Source organism: Parus major, chromosome 4 (genome assembly GCF_001522545.3).
Source record: "Parus major isolate Abel chromosome 4, Parus_major1.1, whole genome shotgun sequence".
Taxonomy (NCBI): domain Eukaryota; kingdom Metazoa; phylum Chordata; class Aves; order Passeriformes; family Paridae; genus Parus; species Parus major.
Genome location: NC_031771.1, coordinates 46,567,554 through 46,586,735, shown reverse-complemented (window position 1 = coordinate 46,586,735; position 19,182 = coordinate 46,567,554). Strand labels below are relative to the sequence as shown.

General features: G+C 35.4%; 1 protein-coding gene across 6 annotated transcripts in view; it reads left to right on the top strand.

The window, feature by feature from the left end:
* KLHL5 (kelch like family member 5) overlaps nucleotides 1-19,182 on the top strand; it is a 47,510-nt gene that overhangs the window by 25,949 nt on the left and 2,379 nt on the right. For all 6 annotated transcript variants that reach the window (XM_015623802.1, XM_015623801.1, XM_015623803.1 and 3 more), the window contains 6 exons: nucleotides 6,362-6,574; nucleotides 11,012-11,198; nucleotides 12,091-12,315; nucleotides 12,612-12,774; nucleotides 15,325-15,537; nucleotides 17,795-17,966. In XM_015623802.1, coding sequence (XP_015479288.1) covers nucleotides 6,362-6,574; nucleotides 11,012-11,198; nucleotides 12,091-12,315; nucleotides 12,612-12,774; nucleotides 15,325-15,537; nucleotides 17,795-17,966 — 1,173 coding nt within the window. The remainder of the gene's footprint in view (nucleotides 1-6,361; nucleotides 6,575-11,011; nucleotides 11,199-12,090; nucleotides 12,316-12,611; nucleotides 12,775-15,324; nucleotides 15,538-17,794; nucleotides 17,967-19,182) is intronic.

Below are 19,182 nucleotides of genomic sequence, written 5' to 3'. Positions count from 1 at the left end.
CACAAATTTACTGATGCAGATTTTAACTTACATGTTTCTATTCTTGGTCTTCATTATTGCACAAACAAAAATAAGCAGACTACAGTTAAGTAGAATGTGCAATAAAACAGTAAAGTAAATGTGGCTTATGCCTTTGAGGAGTATTAGATTTTATGCTGAGTGAGACCAGTGATAGAAAAAGGTATGTGAAAAGAGAAACTCCCTCCTCTGACCTACTTGTTCTTTTTCAGAATAAGCATGTATTTTGGTCTAGGCTATTGTCATGTCCTTTATAAGTGAATTGCCAAGATCAGAATAGTAAGAATTATTAGACTAATAGATGCTTGAAGGGGAATGTTGGCATTCCAGTCTTAGTATTCTGACTGGCAATTCATGACTTAGGGCAAATAGGGGCTGTGAACTTTCTAAAAGCCATTCTTTTGCAGCACCTATCTTTCTTTTGTTCAGACCAGAGGAAAATAGTTCTGTACCTTTTGGCCATTGTTAACTTCAGTAAACAAAAAACTAAAGCAAAATTGTTGCTTTTAAGGCTGTGATGTGAATGAAATTCAAATTAGGTGGATTTTAAAAAGCCATTTTCAAAACTAATTAGTTGTGCTAGATGGATTTCTCCCAAGGCCTCTTTTAATGTTGTTTAGTTCCAAGAGAGACATTAAATTGAATTTTAGTAATAATGAGTAATAGAGAAGCGGCTTCTTTATTTTGAAATGAATGTTGCTATGGAAACTGCATAGAAATGTATAGCCCAATTGAATCTTCAATTAAAATAAATCCCCAAGTAATTTCATTTGTTTTAAAGGCGTTTGAAAAAAGAAAATGTTCAACACTAGTAAGTGCTAGGTACTTGATGCTCTTTCCATTAAGAAGTTTTAGAGTGTAAGGGTTAAGTACACCTGTAGTAGCTGGCAAAATTCTCTTTGTTAAAACAGGGAATTATTTTTATGCTGCATTGGGCTGCATAGAACAGTAGGGGATTATACTGAGTACAGGTTATAGTTCTGGTTCTTTTAAAATAATTGTAGTAGAAGGCAGTGAATAGTGTAAAATACTTAACTTTTAATTTACACATTATTTTCTATGAATTTTTGTTTGACAGAAAAGAAATCCCGTGATTGCCATTAGTATTTTTACAAGTAAAACAACTTCTCCATTTTAAAGGTTTTTATGACACATATAATAAGTTTGTAATCATCTTACCTGCTTCATTAAAATACCTTTTTACATGAAGATTTGAAATTCAGGTGAAATGAGCATTCGTTTAAACTGGAGGATGAATCAGTGAGTTGTCCCATTAGATCTGCTTCTGTTCTTCTGTCTGAGTAAAGTACATTAGTCATTAGAAATCATCAGCAATTAAAAAAAAAAAAAAGATAAGAAGGATTTGAATGCTGCATTTCTTCATATTACAGATGCGATTATGCTGAAAGGACTGAAGTGTTGCATTACTTTATTGCTTACTGTGTTGACAGTTGATAAGTTGTTTTGACAGAGGGGAACAGTTTATCAAAATTGGTCAGTTATTGGCATTACAAATTTAGGCTTAAAAAATCCTCACTATAAATGAAGTGAAACATAAAATGAACTGAAGTGATTAGTAGTGGATTTAATGCTGCATAAAGAGCAACTCTGATTTTTACACATCACAGTTCTAAAATAGAGTTGATACAATCATGAAAAGTATCTGAGTAAAGGTATCTTTTGAACAAAGGTTATCCTGTTTTGCTGTGGTTTATATATATTTGTATTTGGGGCATACAGTTATAAATTTAGGAATTTTATTAGACTGGCCAGTATTGTATCTGTTTGTTTTAATGAAATTGTAAAGGCATTTTTGCACAAAATGCCTTCTGTGCATTTTTATTGCCATCTTCAAAGTCATAACAAACGCCCCTTTTTGACATCTTGTTTCTTTGAAACAGTTGATAGTGTACCTTGAATGAAAAACAATAGTTCCTTTTCCATAAAAAAGTAAACCCCCAAAAAAGGGGAGTTAATACTTTGAGATGAGGAAAAGCTAGCCTAGTTTATTTCCAGAACTTGAAATATCTGTGGTGACTAGTGAGGTGTTCTTAGGTAAGTGTCAGTAGCTTCTTTAGTAGCCAGATTTTAACATTCTGATTTACCAATAAAAAGAAAGAACAGACATTTGAAACTTCGTGTGATAGTACCTGAATTGGTCTATGTGTAATCATTGTTACTCAGCTATGCATGCTTAAAGCAGAGTGAAAAGTCATTTTGGTTTTCATCAGAAGTGTTCAGAAAATACATGAGCAGTGAGTGATAGTATTACAAGATTCAGATAAAGTTAGTTTTGGAATTTGTATGACTTCTGAGCAAGCCAATGGATGTATAAAAAGAAAAAAGAACAATAGATTGGGTCCAAGCATAGAAAGTGGGTAGTTTTGCAGAAGAAAATGTGTGGCACACTTAGGCTTGCTTTCTCCTGTAAGGCAGTAGTTGGAGAACAAAAAATCATGGAGTTATGATTTAAAAGAATTAAAGAGGGATAATTTGTCTTTTTTTTTGTCTTTTTTTTTTTTTTTTTCAATAGCCAGGACAGTTTTTTTCTTTTGTTAGTGGGGAGCATGAAGAGAGGAGAAATTTAAATGCTTTTTGTCCATAAAGGGCCAGAACCAAAGATTGTGATAGTGCCTAAAACAAGGATTTTACATTCTTGCACTTGAAATCGCAGTCCAAAATATCTTGCTCAGTAATTGACTGACTTGCAAAATACTCATTCACTTACTTTTTACCTGTGAAATCCCAAGATATCTTTGTCTTTCAAGTTCCCTCCATCCTGCCTAGCACAATAGATCAGTACTACCTTGTCAAGACTGAATAGGTTTTTGCATGCTGCTCAGTCTGTTTTGGAATCCAGAAATAGTGCAGCGAGGAGTCAAGCTACAATAGCTGTACTCTAAGCAAACCCTGCACACAGTGCAAGTATTAGGTTGGTTGATTGTTTAACACATCAATCAAATCTGAGTAAAAGCAAAGTAGGTGGTATCTGACAGCTGTTTGACTATTAATAGTTTCCCAGGAAGTCAGCTCAGTTTGTAGTGAATTCATACTTAGTTGACCAGTGGACTGAAGCAGTCAGCAGACAAAAATTACATTTCCTGTTTGTTTTCATTCAGATCCTGTGAGTCAAACAACTCTTGCTTTTTGGTTGCCCAAGTTCAGAGCTTAAGCAGAGCCCCATGGTTAGAGCTTCCTGTTGGGCAGCCTCAGTCCCTCTCAACTTGCAGGTGTCTGATGCTCTCCAAAGTTTTGTTCCTTCTGACACAGTGTGCAGGGAGACTAACCATCTCACTGCATCCCACTGTAGGGATTAAGTATCATTCAGAAATACACATCATGACATCTTATTTTGTATGTGCTCCTAATATTTTTTTGCTCTGTACCAAGTCCAAGGTAGATCTGTGGTTAAGAGTATCAGTATTACTCACTCTCTAGTTGCTGAAGAATGAATTTGAGGTTATTATGTGAATGAGCAGTACCCAGCATTGAGCATGAGGACTGCATGTCCCTGTCTTGGTTAACACATAAGCCTCAGGCTACTCATTTGATAAAGTTTCCAAGCTCTCGAGGAGCTAATTTTGGGGTTGGGAAATTCTGTTTACTTTCAGGACCAGAAAGCAAGGGATTGAAACTGCAGACCTTTTGTTCTCTGAAATATCCTATTCTTCCACAGAGAGTTCCCATAAGAAGAAGGAAAGAAAAGGCTAATGAGGAGGTTAAGAATGCTAGGAGATACACTGGCTCCTTCTTTTTGTCTTCAGAATCTCTGTCTGTAAAGGAAGAGGAAGTTTCAGATTCTGATTATAAAAAACCCCAGACATAGGACAAAGAGTGCCTGTATTCCCAGTGGAATGCTTTGATACTCTGCTCAAAAGGAGTCTCTGCTTTAAAAATAGAATGGGAGCAAGAGGAAATTGAACTTGTTCCCATCAAAAAGCAATGGTCTGCAAGCAACAAGAAGGAAAATCAGGCTTTTTTGCACATAACAGCTGTTGAAGTGATGAAATCCAGTTGGAAAAAAGCTTTCCAAAGAGGATCCCTGGTTGACTTATGCAAGATCAGCTTGTTGTTGGCTCCAGAGATGAAAGAACTTTTCATGCAAGTGCTTTCCCGTTCCTCTTCCTGTGATCTGGATAGACAATTTGGAAAGTTTAAGGTAGTAAGTGTTGGTATTTCTCTTTGTCAGAGCTCGCTGCCTGTTCATTCAGCAAAACCAAACGCTCAGCTCCAGCTTGCATACTCTCTAGGAAAAAGAACCAACAAAAAGCAGCCAGTGGAAAACATGAACTCAGTGGAATATGAATTCCTGTGAACTGCATGTTTAAACTGTGGAAATAATTTTCATCACTTCTCAGATTCAATTTTACTGCCAGGCATTTAATATCAGAGTGAAATAAATAGCAATGCATGTGTAGTTCTTCTGAATATTGGTACAGTGCTTTCACTGTTTTTAATACATATATTCATTAATTTTAACTTTTATTTTGTAATTCAAATAGTTAAATGAATTAAAGAGGAAAAGACAACTCTATCTCCTTTATAATCTACTATAGCTTTCACTTGGAAGTACTTTTTTGTGTAGACAATTGGATCTTTGTTGTAGGGAAGCTTTTCGAACATTAAATATTTTCAGATATTAAATGTATTTTTCTTTCCAAATTCTATTCACAAGTAGATTATGTACATTGATAACATTTTCAGTTATTTTCCTGATTTTCAGAATTACCAATGGAGTGGAGTAGCTTTGATATTTCCCCTTAGATATCTTGTAAGCATCTTACATACATCTGGCTTTCATGTAAGGTGGACATTTTACACCTAATTAGTTTTTTCCTCTTAGCTCAGCTTTCTTTTTTTATTAGTCAGTATCTCTGGAGTACTGAGGTATAGCTTTGAAAGCATTAGACTAAGCAATAAAAAAAAGTATTAACTATTTTGCTTTGTTGTCATGATGCTCATTGCATATATAATGCCAAACTACTGTAGTTTTTGTTGCCATTTGAAATACTACATTCAGACCTATTTTGCAGTGCACCTTCTGCTTCCTCTTGTGAGTTTCTCCCCTTTTTTAATCTAAAAATCCTTTTTTTTTCCCAACATGTTCTTCTAATCTCCATGCTTTTTTATTAGCATGCAATTCTTTCTTTTTAAAACATTAAGCAAGACAGTAAGTAAGGGTAATTTTCATATTAGGCTCAGTTAGACTTCCATGTCTGTGGATCTAACACATTTTGTTCTCCAGGTGTTTTAGAGGTACATGGGATAGCAGACCAAAAACCACATGCCATTAACTATCTAGAAATCCACAGTGCATTTAATCAATTCATTGTAACATTGTTATCACCATGAAGTTTCTCTCAGTTTTGAGTGTGAATTTAGCTGGTGTTTCAGCTACAGAAATACAAGAATATGTTGTGATTTTACTTTTCTGCTTTTGCGTTGCTTTGCTTTGCTGCCTTGTAAAGGTATATGGGGAGAGAGGATAGACACAACATCACTCTTTTCTGTTACATTCGGGTTTTTCACTGTAAGTTCATGATGTTGATTGTATTTCTACATACTTCTGCTATTTCAGCCCAAACTGATCAGAATCCTTACAGAATATGCTGCAAGTCCTCATATTATGAAGTAATTTGATATCAGCATAGGACATGTTACATATTATGAATTTCTTATTTTGAAATAAAGATTTGTTGCTGAAAATGACAGGATGAAAGTTAGAAGGTTGAATTCTATCAAAATAAATATTGTTAGCATAGCAAGGCATGTGTAATATTGTGGATTCTTTATATGTTTTGCTCCCCAGTCAAATCAGATCAATTGTATAAAACCTACCAATGGCAAAATAAACTTAAAATAATCCATTTTAAATCAACAATAAAATCGTTAGTGTTGTTTATTTCCTCTGAAAACTTACTACCACATTTCATCTACCAGTAATGAAAACAGTTACATGTGCCCAGCTGTTGTACAGTGTTGTGCTCTTTGCTTGACAACAGGAGCAAACTGCATCTTTTTAACAATACTTCAGAAAGTATTTCTTCACTTTGTGGTGCCAAGATAGTAACACCCACAACCTATGGCTCATTTCTGTCTGTACACTTCCCTCAGTTGTTTCAGCATGTCTGTGAGACTGAATGGTTGAGTTGGGGAAATGATCAGGGATAAAAATAATTCAGTACTTCAACTTTTTTTTGGATCTTCCTCCTGAGTCAGTACTCCAGTGGGACAACTGAGAGATGGCATGGAGGGAGGGAAAAGAGGGGAGAATACAGCAGGTGTTCCATAAAATGTCTTCAAAGTATGATGTTGCCTCTGTTAAAATACTTTTCTTTTTCAGGAAAACTTCATGGAAGTAATTAGAAATCAGGAATTTCTGTTATTGCCAGCCACTGAAATTGCTAAGCTGTTAGCAAGTGATGACATGAATATTCCTAATGAAGAAACTATACTGAATGCACTACTTACGTGGGTTCGACATGATTTGGAACAGAGAAGGAAAGATCTCAGTAAACTCCTGGCTTACATTAGACTGCCTCTGCTTGCTCCACAAGTAAATTGTTCAGTTCCTCTCTAGTTTTTACCATGGTTACAGTGGGCATAATGTCTACAGCATAAATATATTGATAGTGATAAATCATAAAATTTATAGTGGTCTGGATTCTTAGAGCCACATGTAAGAGCTTAGCATGTTGTATAGGCATGATAGTTTGTGTCTCTTTGTGAATTGCATCATATTCTGATCCTTTGCTTCTAGAAAAAGGTTTTTTTTCCTTGCCTGTGAAAATGCTTATCAAAGATATCTTAGTCACTAGATGCTGTGTCCTTTTTAAATTCCTTCTGTATTGAATTTGCACAGTTTATTTGGCTCATTATATTTCCTTCATGTAGAAATAGCTAGGAAATGCAATTTGAATTAATTGTTTGGAGTGATTTTTCTATTAACTCCTGATAGGTCATCATTACATACTTCTTGTTCTTCCCAGTCAATATTTTTTCTCCTTCTTGGACATTAACAGAAAATGTGGAGGAAACTTTGGGCTCAGTTTGTTTAAATAATTGTGAATTACAGTTTTCCTGTCCCATAGGAATGACTACTCCTGTTAGTCTCATACTGACTCCTTCGAAGGCAGGGAGGCCCTGCAGAGAGACCTCGACAGATTACAGGAATGGGCAATCACCAAATGTACAAAGTTTAGGAAGGAAAAGTGCCAGACTCTGGAAATGGCATGGGGCAGCCCTTGATGTACAGACAGCCTGGGGAATGAAATGCTGGAAAGCAGTGCCACAGTAAGGGACCTGGGGGTTCTGGTCCATGACAAGCTGAACATGAGTCAGCAGTGCCCTGGCAGCCAGGAGGGCCAAGTGTGTCCTGGGGGGCATCAGGCCCAGCATGGCCAGCCAGGCAAGGGAATGGCGTGAAGTTGTATCAGTGCAAATTTAGATTGGATATTATGGAAAGATTCTTCATCCAGAGAGTGGCTGGGCACTGGAACAGGCTCCCCAGGGCAGTGGTCACAGCACCCAGCCTGACAGAGTTCAAGAAGTGTTTGGATGATGCTCTCAGGCACATGATGTGACCCTTGGGGATGTTGTGTGGGGTGCTGGGAGTTGATAATTGTTGTAGGTCCCTTCCAACTCTGCTTATTTTGTGTTTCTGTGATTCACTACCTGGTAGCAACTTTGTAAACTAGGTTTGAATATTTTTATTTTCCCTTTCTTCTCTTTCCTTGCTGGACCTTCTTTAGTAATATTTAATATTTACTATAGAGTCAAAGTATTTTGCTTTATGATTTTCAGTTTGTTTAGTGAAAATTCTCTCTTAAATGACAAAAATAGGATTTTTATGGAACCTGAATGATAATTAAAATTCATTAACACAAGAAAAATGGAGTTAAATTAATTCATAGTGATAAATCACATGCATTACATTTTGTGTATTACTTCTAATCTGATGTCCTCTTGCTGGATAATAAGATTCTTTACCAATCATTGTAGTATTTTTTTCCATACTGATTATTATATACTCAAAAGGATGATTTTATCAGTTATGGCCTTGACTTTGTCATTCCATTTTTCTAGAAACATGATTCAGTGTAAGGCAATTAACAAAGAGGAAATAATGCTTTTGTTGAACATTTAATTATTTGATAACCAAGTAACCCCTGCTGTATTCCTTTTACTTATTTGGCTGTAATTTAAACATCTTTAGAAACTGAAAGTATAGAATTTATCCCAGAAATATGTACTGAAATCAAATTATGTCCACTCAGTAACTGATCAGAAAAATAGCAAGATAAATTACAAAAGCAAAATTTTATTTTACTTATTATTTTATCTTTAATTTTTCATCTCATCTCCAAATATATGCTTGTATTTCTAAAAAAAAAATTTCTATTACCTTTTCATTTATTACTTTCTTTAACAAACTAAAATGTTAGAACTTTGATTTTAATATGGAAACATTTAGTAGATGAGTAAACTTGCTTGAAATGCCCAAAGCAGTCTTTATGTTTTCAGAATCATGATCATGTGACATTAGGCAATCTGACAGCAAATAGAACATAATTAAAAGCTTTTTAGTTTTATGGTTGATGAGTTAAAGGTATTTGAAAGAAATTAAATTAGAAAATTGTACAACTTGCTGAAACCAAAACCACTGCAAGCAGAGATGCAGATACACTTAAAAAAATCTTCAGGAAATAACTGTGAAACTGTAGCACTGGAAGCAAAAGAAGTTGTAAGTAATTGCTAGTTTTATTGGTTGGGTTTATGCATCTCTTTGTAGACAGCATTCTGATGTCTCGCTGGTTAATGCAAGCAGTGTCCTAAATATTTGTATATTTCTTTTTCCTAAAGATGAATATTTGTCAACCTCTTAAGATATAAGGTGGCAAATATTATGATAAATAATGAAAAAGATAATTTAGCAATTTCTGAATTACAAGATGGCTCAGATCCCTTTTAGTCAGAAATTCTTAGTACTGAGTATCTGCACTACCTTTCTCCTTATCAGATTTGCAGTTACTATGATTTCATGCTAATATGTCATTTGTAAATGCTGTTAGAAATGCTTTTAGTGCAAGGACATATATAAATAATAAAACTTGGAAAAAATATGCTTTTAGTAAGCCCATTCTAAGTTATTTGAGTGAGGAATAATTATAGTAGTTTTAGTTTCAAGAGCCTGCAGACTAGATTGCATTTCTTTTTAAATGAAATAAAGTAGCTTTCAGAGACTGTGATTCTGTGCTGTGAGAAATTCTTTATAGGTTGAGTGGGTTAGAAACTGTAGAAAATGTAGGTTGCATCTTGTTGTTGCAGAACTCATATTCACACATAGTGTTGCTTTAAATATTATATGGTGCTTGTCCATCAGAAAAATACATTTAAAGTCTGAATTGGTCATATTCTGTACAAGCCTTAGTTCTTATGCATGCAGTTCTGACATTGTCTGATTTAGGACAATAGGAATTAATTGATTTCTTTTTAAAATATTTTTAAACTTTGTGCAATTCTATGGCATTACCCACTGGCAGTTAAAAGACAGCTTTTAGTTCATTATTTTATAATCACAAAATGTCCATGTGAAGTGATACAAGTGGTGCTTTGGGTCAAAAGAAGAAACAATGAAAGGTATGAAAGTAAAAACTGAGATTAAGTTCCCTCTACTAATTTACATGAGAACATTTCATTTGCTATTTTAAATAGTGGGAGCTCTAGCCACTTAGAGAAATGCTGCAAAAGTCTCAGTTTTCTGAAGATCACTGATGAAGGGCTTTGAAAGGGTTTTTTATTCTCTCTGTGATGGTTAATTATGTTTTTTGTCATATTTTGTGTTATTTTGCCTGATAGTGAGGAGCTCAAATTTAGCCATCTGTACCTACCTGTATCTCTTCTGGAACCATAGTTATCATATTTGCCACTTTGCCACCCTAAGCAGCTTTAAGCCAGGGATATTCACACCATATTGTGCACATCTATTTCACAGCAAGTCCCTTTAGTACTTCTGCTGATTGATGTCACAGCAGTTTTGTACCTATTAGTGGCTGGCTGTCAACAGCTCAGTAATGATATCTCATATTGGTTTGTGCACTTCCATGTCTAACATTCACAAAGTGTTTGGATTTTGGCTTTTCAGAGGTATCTACCTTTTTTTCTCTCTCTTTTGCTGACAAATGTCCAAATCCCAGTGGGGCACTTAATTTCCTTTTTCTCTGTTATTCATGCCATGTTGTGCAGCTCAGAAAAATGCCAGTCTCCAGACTTCTAATAATTAGAATGGGACTCTCAACCTAATAATTTTTTTTTCCTATAGTTTGATAAATATTGAGTACAAACCACTCCAGAATCTTTGAACTTAAAAACTTCTGTTAGTAGTCTTTAGTTGAATTTTATTTAGTTTATATATGTTTTAAAAGTTGCCAAATTTGCTTGCAAGCTTATAAAAAAATTATAAAATTTATATAAAATGAAAATTTTAACAAAGGCTTTTATTAAGTGATACATTGTGATCTTAGTCACTGTCAGGGTAAGGAACAGAATACATATTAAAATATTCAGCGTGTGCTGAAAGGGCTTTTACAGACCTCTGCATCATGTGGATTTGGGAATAAAAACATGAGATTGGACTGACTTACATGCCCAGAGCCTGTTTCCACTTTCTTGCACATTCCTGCACAGCACTGAACTCAAAGAGATTGTTTCCTTCCTTTGGATTATTAAGCTTAAATCATCCATTAAGATCAGCTGGCCTTCCTCTTTAAATATTAATTAATAAATTTGATGGCTTTACTCAAAATGTGGATGTTCTCTTTATTAGAAATTTGGTTTTTTACCCTAGCCTTTTTTATAAGACCATTTTGAAAATACAGAGATTTTAAATCAGGCAGTGGAAGTGTTTGTATAAAATATTATCTTGGTAATCATGGTTTTATTCTTCATGTGGTTTCTAGTAATAAGCTTGCTTGATTTTCTTTCTTTTTCACAGTTTCTGGCAGATATGGAGAACAACGCACTCTTTAGGGATGACATTGAATGTCAAAAACTCATTATGGAAGCAATGAAGTACCATCTGTTGCCAGAGAGACGACCTATGTTGCAAAGCCCTCGCACCAAACCTAGAAAATCTACAGTGGGCGTTTTGTTTGCAGTTGGAGGAATGGATGCAACAAAAGGTATTGGCTTATGTAATGTTTAGCTGATGAACTGTTTTGGTTCTTTTTAAACTAAATGTTTGATAGACTTTTTTACAACCTGTTAAATCTAAAATTCAAGGATTTGGTAGTACAGAAGATGAAACATCTAAAGTATTATTATGCTTATTAGTTTAAAAAAGCCTGTATATCTTTGAGAATACTGTAAATATTCTGGAATCTAGACTTCTGATTTCAAATTACCATAATAACAGCTCATTTCTGAGTAGTGAAGTGTTTTAATTGAATACAAACTTATCTTTATTTACTTGAGTAATTTGGAAAATGAAGAAAAGGACTAAGAGGCCACAAAGGTGACCTGCACATGCTTAAAAAAAAAGCCAAATCAACAAAAATATTTTGACTAATTGTTAAATAGTTCTGTCACAACTACTTGGATTATTTTCTTCATAGAAGATTCCATACTTTTTAATGGCAATTAGAAGGGATCTGGTAAGTTAGGAAAGTTACGGCAGAGAAAGTGTGTTCTTTGATTTGTTTTAAAGCTGTTTCTCAGTAGTTCATGTCACATACCATCAGCTTTTTTGTCTAATATTACAAAACAGTTGATTTCAACATATGATTGCATTCCACATGGTTAGTTTATATTCATAATATTTCTGTTTCTAAAGGCTTGATTCTGCAAAGCTGTTACAAAACCTGGTTTTTGTCTTGGAAAACACCAAGAAAGTTGCCCTTTGTAATGGTGCAGGTAATTGCTGAGGAAGTCAAAAAAGACTACTTGTCTACACAGACTTAAGAATATGCTGCAGGGTATCATGCTTGAGAGATCAGCATATTGCTAAAATGAAAACTATCCTGATACTTCAGAACTTTTTTTTATTGAATATAACTTGCATATATTGTCATTCAGGAGCTACAAGCATTGAAAAATATGAACTTCGTACCAACACATGGACTCCAGTTGCAAACATGAATGGACGAAGATTACAGTTTGGAGTTGCAGTCTTAGATGATAAATTGTTTGTTGTTGGTGGCAGAGATGGACTGAAAACATTGAACACTGTGGAGTGCTACAACCCTAGATCAAAAACTTGGAGTGTAATGCCACCAATGTCCACTCATCGTCACGGTCTTGGTATGTACAGTTCTGTAAAGGCTAACTGCATATTTTTTAAAGGTTACCTGTTTTAGGATTGGTCAAAAAACATTCAGAAATAAAGTTTAGGGGGTGGAAATTTCATTTTATTGCCAACTGCTTATTCAATGTCCTTTCTCCTTCAGATTATATTGAAGATTTGGTAGCATCAGCTACCAAAAGGTTTATTTGGGGTTTTGTTTTCAGTTTTCTGGTGCACGCTGGACTGTCACTAAGAAATTCTGATCTTTACTCCTCTTATGCAGAAGAAATTGTTTTTCATACCTCTATTTTAGGAGTAGCTGTATTGGAAGGTCCCATGTATGCTGTAGGAGGACATGATGGCTGGAGCTACCTAAATACAGTGGAAAGATGGGATCCACAGGCTCGTCAGTGGAACTTTGTAGCTAGTATGTCAACTCCCAGGAGCACCGTTGGTGTAGCAATATTAAATGGAAAGTATGTGAAGGAATTTCTGTTTTCAAATTTAAAATCTCATTCTTTTAATGTAATTAAAGGACCATCCTAAATGACTATTAATAATTTCTCTTGATAGATACCAAATAGTAGTATTAAGAGCCAAGTTTCTTCATTCACAGAAAAGATAACCAAGCTGGGTCAAGCAAGCCTCTCCACAGCACTGCAGCTGTATGTCAAGTGTTCTAGCACACTCATCCTCCTAGTGACCAGCAGCTGGACTTGCTCCAGTATGGCAAGATCTTTCTTATTCCAAGAACCTGCTGCATTAGAGTATGAAATTTGGCAGAAAATAATCCCCTTTGCATTCCAGCTGGTCCTCAGAGATCAGAGGGGCTGGGTGCAGCTGGGCCTAATTTCTGTTTATAACCAGCTCAGCACTGTAAGTTTGGTTGCGTTCAATACTTTCACAATCACAGATCCACCAACAGTGTGGTTTTTGAAGCTACAGAAATGCAGATTTGGAGCTGCTGATGATGATGAATGCGCTTAATGTATCAGCACTACATAAACTAAGGCTAGCCAATGATTAACCAAGCTAAATTAGCAATTCAAGCTAAATTAACAAGTTCAGTCTGTTGCTTCACCTTTAATTAAGCTTAGTTTCACCTGGGTATGCACCTACACAGTTGAAGATGCAATTCTTACTAAAGAAGAGCCCCTGCTTTGGGAGTGGAGAGAAGCAAGCCATGTTTTGCTAGGGTGACTACAGGAATACCGCAGCAGACAGAAGCCTACTGATTTACTGAGTAGTATTGTGGTTGTGGCAGAATATTTACACTCCGTTGTCCACAAATTTTCACTTCCTGCTTATGTGCTATCTGATGCATCTCCCTTGAGCTGCTGTCAGGTAAAAAAAGTTATTCACACTTTTTTTTTTTGGAAGCCTAGTCACTGGTAAATTAGTGCTGCTGAAAGGCACCTACAAAGGGTTCGGTAAGATCTGGAATAAGTCCAGGAATGAGTGGAAATGCTCACTGCCTACAGGCAGGAGGGAGGAACTTAAATGACCAGCAAGCAGAGTGCCTTGGCTGCCTTGGAACTGCAGTCTCAGATACCTACGTTAGGTCCTAAACTTGCTATATATTCAGCAGAGAGTCCTAGAAGTGATGAAAAGCACCAGAATTAGAGCCTCACATTTCCCTGTTATTATAGAACATTGCCTAGACTCTTAATGGAGGCAACAACTACTGTTGACAACTACTGTCAACTACAGCTGACAATTGGTAAAATGCATGCAGCATTTCAGGTGCAGGAGCAGTAACTTCTGCACTTTTCTCTAATGTCTGTCTGTAACTTGGTACGTCTCAGTGATTGGATCAAAACCTTCATATTGAGGAATTAACATGTCTTTCTCTGTGTCCAGAATGCAAAATCACTGCATAAGTGATCAAAACTCTCTCATGTTTTGATGGAAGGTAAAGTTGGCGGCTTCATAAATGTTATGTTGCATAACAGATTTATTTTAGTCATGAACTTTATGGAACTACAACAGAGTTTTACAGAAACCTTCAGTACATTTCTTACCTTTAACAAACTGTAGTACTAAACAAGAAACTTCTGTGGAATTTTTTTTAAAGTGTATTCAAATTGTTACTAAGAAGGACTATATCAACCATATTTATAAGATATTTGTATATAAGTCCCTTGGTCAATATATTTAAGAAACCAAACACTAGTATTACCCAAACTATGGACAGCTTGAATAGTGCTTCATGATAACTGTTGTAAATTGTTCACACTATCATTATTTACAGTATCTAATGTTTGTTTAATTATTTAACAATTCTTAGGATCTGAAATTATTTGAGGTGGTCACTCACTGGATTTTACTTCTGATGCATTGCTTCCTTTTTAGAATGGCTTCTGTGTTCCCACTTTTCCAAATAATATTGCTGGGCATATCTGCTACTATGCCTAGATTGCTCACAGATTCTGTTCATAAGCTCTTTATGAAATTTGAATATTTTATTTGTTTTAAAGGTTCATCACTGATTGAATCCTCCTAAACCAATTTTTTTTTCACTCATTTCGGTCAGACCTTGCAAATAATTGAAATCCTTTGTACCAAATGCTAGAAACCTTTCTCTTAGGACTAAGCAAATTGGGCCACCTAGTGGGGGTGAGTGATTTAAGGTAGTGCTGTCAGTCATGAACTAAAACCCAGGTCCAGGAAAGCACTTGAATGCCTAAGATGAGGCAGGGTAGAGATGGTGCATGCACAGATCCACTACTGAATTTGTCCTTCCGACCCTGAAAGTCACATATGTAATTTTGAAATTGTAGGTTGGAATATAAAAGCTGTGTAAGATATTCCATTTTCTGTAAATTGTTGTTATGCATTGATCAGTACAATAGGAAAAGATTGGAGCAAAATCTCGCCTGAGATAACAGAGCAGTCTACTTAAAGTTGAAAGTCTCCTTCTAAACTTCCCCTTTTAACAAACTTGGAATCCCTCATGCTTCACTAGAAACTGTCTTATTCAGAAAACATTTATTTTCTTCTTTTTTTGTTGTTGTTTTACTTTGTAGGCTTTATGCAGTTGGTGGTCGAGATGGAAGTTCTTGTCTTAAGTCAGTAGAATGTTTTGATCCTCATACAAACAAATGGACTCTCTGTGCTCAGATGTCAAAAAGAAGAGGTGGTGTAGGTGTAACCACCTGGAATGGGTTCTTGTATGCAATAGGTGGCCATGATGCTCCAGCATCCAACTTAACATCCAGGCTGTCAGACTGCGTAGAAAGGTAATATCCTGATGGAGGCATATCCTGCTATGGGGTTCTAATAGTGCTAGTCCATCTAGTGATTTATGGATAGAGCTTTAAGTAGAAATCCAATAAAATAGGTGTGTTATTTTTAGCATGAACAGAGGAAACTTACATATAAAAATATGCTGTGTAGTCATATTATGATTCAAAATGTTACCAGGACAGATTGTTTAAAGCAAATTCTCCTTAAAGCAATGAATCTAGATTTTTTTAACAATCTTATTGAATGAATTATGATTGATAACTGAAACAACTTGGAATTGAATGCTTTTAAAAATGGAGCAGATCTTCTTTCACAAGAAGTCTTCAAGATCTTCAGACAAGAAGTCTGAATCTATTCATATAATAACTTTCAAAGGAGTTACCAGTAAGGTTTTGTGGATATTTATATATCTAATTCTTTCTCATATCCCCTAATGACACTGGGAAACTGGCATGTAATTCATTCATTCCTAGATTGGTATATTTTTCTGTAAAGTGATTAATGAATGACTGTATTACAAATTGCAGAAGCACATGCAATCCGTAAAATAATTTTAAAAGACAGTAAATAATTCATAATTCACTGTATTAAATCTTCACTGGCATTTGAGGTCTTTCTGTACTATGCTTTAATTCTCTCCCTGCTCCCCCACCAACAGCTGTAAAACTTCTTTCCAGTTACCTCCAACACTTAGAGTAAGTCTTCATTACCCATATTCTTCTTTTACTAAATTTATTCATGCCAGGACATATATTTTACCCTTAAGCTCCAAAAAAACCCAAACAAACAAAAAAACTCACAAACCAAAACAACAAAACAAAAAAAAACACACCACAAAAATCCACCACAAGAGAGCTTTAATTTTCAAACTTCCAGAGTCCTAGTAGACCTGAAAATACAGTGTGGCCCATAGCCCTTAACATATGGAAGTTGCACTGAAAAGACTGCAGAAAGGTTTGCAGATAGGATGCTACTTGTTAGCAAATAACAAATTTTTAGGGTAATACAGAAAATCAGAAACCCAAGAGAAGCAGTAAGTCTGTGTATTTTTCTGCATCAGTATTCTCTGAAACAAAGTTACAGAACTCATTGCTTTAATAAATAGGACTCATCTTGTAGTGCATTTTGTCTTTGCTCTTTAAATGAGTTGAAATTGAAGACCATCCAATTAATGGAACTAGTTCCTTTAAAAAATTAAAGATTAAGAAATATTAATTTTAAAAATCAATCTTTTATGACTACACTAAGCTTCTGACTGCAATATGTTGCATCAGAAGTTGGTATTCCCAAATAAATACAATTGCTTATAAAATAATTGGAAAAGTAATTTCTACATGTAGCTTACTAACCACCCTCTTCTATTTGAGTATATGATTCAGGTAGTGTTTTCATGTTACAGTTTGCTTCCATGCTTTGTGTAATACTTTGAGTAAAGCAAATAAAATTGTTAGAGCTCTTTGTATCTATGCTTTTCATGCAAAAAATTTAAGACTAGTGTCTTTTAACTTGTTCTTAGCAAGTATGATCTTAGTCAAATCGCTATTTTCTCTGTACAGTTTTTTAGAGTTCTGCTGTAAGCATCTGCAATCTTAAAAAAGATTATCTCTTTCAGATTAAAATATATTCCTTGCCATAAGCATAGCATGGAGTCTCCTATGTAGTTCTCAATTTGACTTGTAAAGAGTGTTGATAATGTTCTAGAACCACACCATTTTTTTCATTAAACCATCTGCTGTTTACTGTGCTGATACTTCTGATTTTGAAAGTGTTGTAAATTGTCTTAAGGGTTTTCCATTCCCCATATAATTTTCTCAAACCATTTTTGGGGGTCTTATTTTTGAAATTGGTAATCTTAATAATGGTAATTTTAGTACCAAACCGAATTTTACCAGCCTGTGCTTTGACATGCAGTAATTAAAGCAAGCACTTGCTCTACTGTGACACAGCAGCAGAACTGTTTGTGGCATGCTATGTTTAGACATATAAAATGTAGTAAGAACAGCCGTATATGGCTATATAAGTATTTGAAAAGCAGTATGAAGTAGATATCTGGCTAGTAGTCACTGTGTTACAAGATGAATAAAGGAACAGTTTCAAAGGAAGGGGAACTGAGGGGGGGAAGTCCTTTGAAATTAACACCCAGATCTGTACTGTCCTGTTTTCTACTACCTTGACAGCATCAATTCCAGTGCATTTTGTTTTGTTGAATTTTGGTAACAGTTTTAGAGCATAACACAAATTATCTTTTAGGTATGATCCCAAAACAGATATGTGGACTGCTGTGGCCTCTATGAGCATTAGCAGAGATGCAGTGGGAGTGTGTCTTCTTGGTGACAAGTTGTACGCTGTTGGAGGATATGATGGTCAAACATATCTTAATACTGTGGAGTCTTATGATCCCCAGACAAATGAATGGACACAGGTATAGTTTCTGATCAGACCATGCACTACTATTAATAAATATTGTTATTTCAAATGTGCCTCCTTTTGCAAGGAATATTCAAATATTCGTTCTCTATAAAGCACTTTCTTACTAGTCTGTTATCTCTTTTTTCCCTTTGTGTACCATCTTGAGATGACTTATTTTAAATAGACATTGTTAATTTCTAATAAACTTCCCTCCTTTCTTTTGCAAGAGCATAGCTATTTTCTTTTACTATCTCAGCTACTTTTAATGAAATGTATTGCCACGTTCCCCAAACTGTCATAAAGGATTCTGTTTACATGACTTCCTGTTCTAAAGATAAATGTAGATTAGTTTCAGCTCTAACATTGTCTCTCTAACACAGTGTCTCTCAACATTGATTTTGTTAAGGTTTTGGTTATTTTTTCATAAATAATCCCTTCCTGAGGTGAATGCTATGTATGCTGCATGCAGGTTTCAGGAGGACTTTACCCATTTTATTTTTTGCAGCTTTAAAATAAAAATAATTCTTCAGTTCATGCTCAGAAACCATTACTGTCACTTCAGAGCTTGGTTGCTTTTATATAGCTCCAGGAATGTGTCTCTCTGTGGGAAGAGCACGCACAAGGACATCCCGAGCTGACTGTCCTTTTATATCTAATGCCATTTGAGATACCCTAAAACATCTACATCCACAAAAGGCTGGCAGATACAGCACAGAATCTGTGGGAGACCAAGGCCCTCCTGGCCAGTTGCAGACCAGGATCAATGTCCAAGCTCATCTGTAATAGCATCAGACACCAGTATTTAGGCAACTGAATTCTGAATCACCTCAATATGTTATTCTGGTAATAGCCCAAAATTCTTAATTCAAAAAGAGAAAACTGAACTGCTGTTTATAAAAATCCCTGGAACACAAAAAACTCAGCTGACCATTTCCCTCCATTTCACACTGCTGCAAGGTCTTAAAACAGAAGTCATCAAGGAGGATCATCAGATCTTGGTGCATTCACTGGTACTGGTAATGATAACCCATGGCATTGTTAGTCCTACTAAAGAAAAAAACGTGTACCAGAGGTCAGAAACTGCTTCACACCAGAGGAGAGAAACTGTGCTTCTCACCATTGCATCTAACTAAATTTCACATGCCTAAGTGGTGACCATCCGTATGTTCCTTTGGATCCTTAGCCTTGACCCTCTATATCTCACTGAATGCCATAATCCCAATATGTAG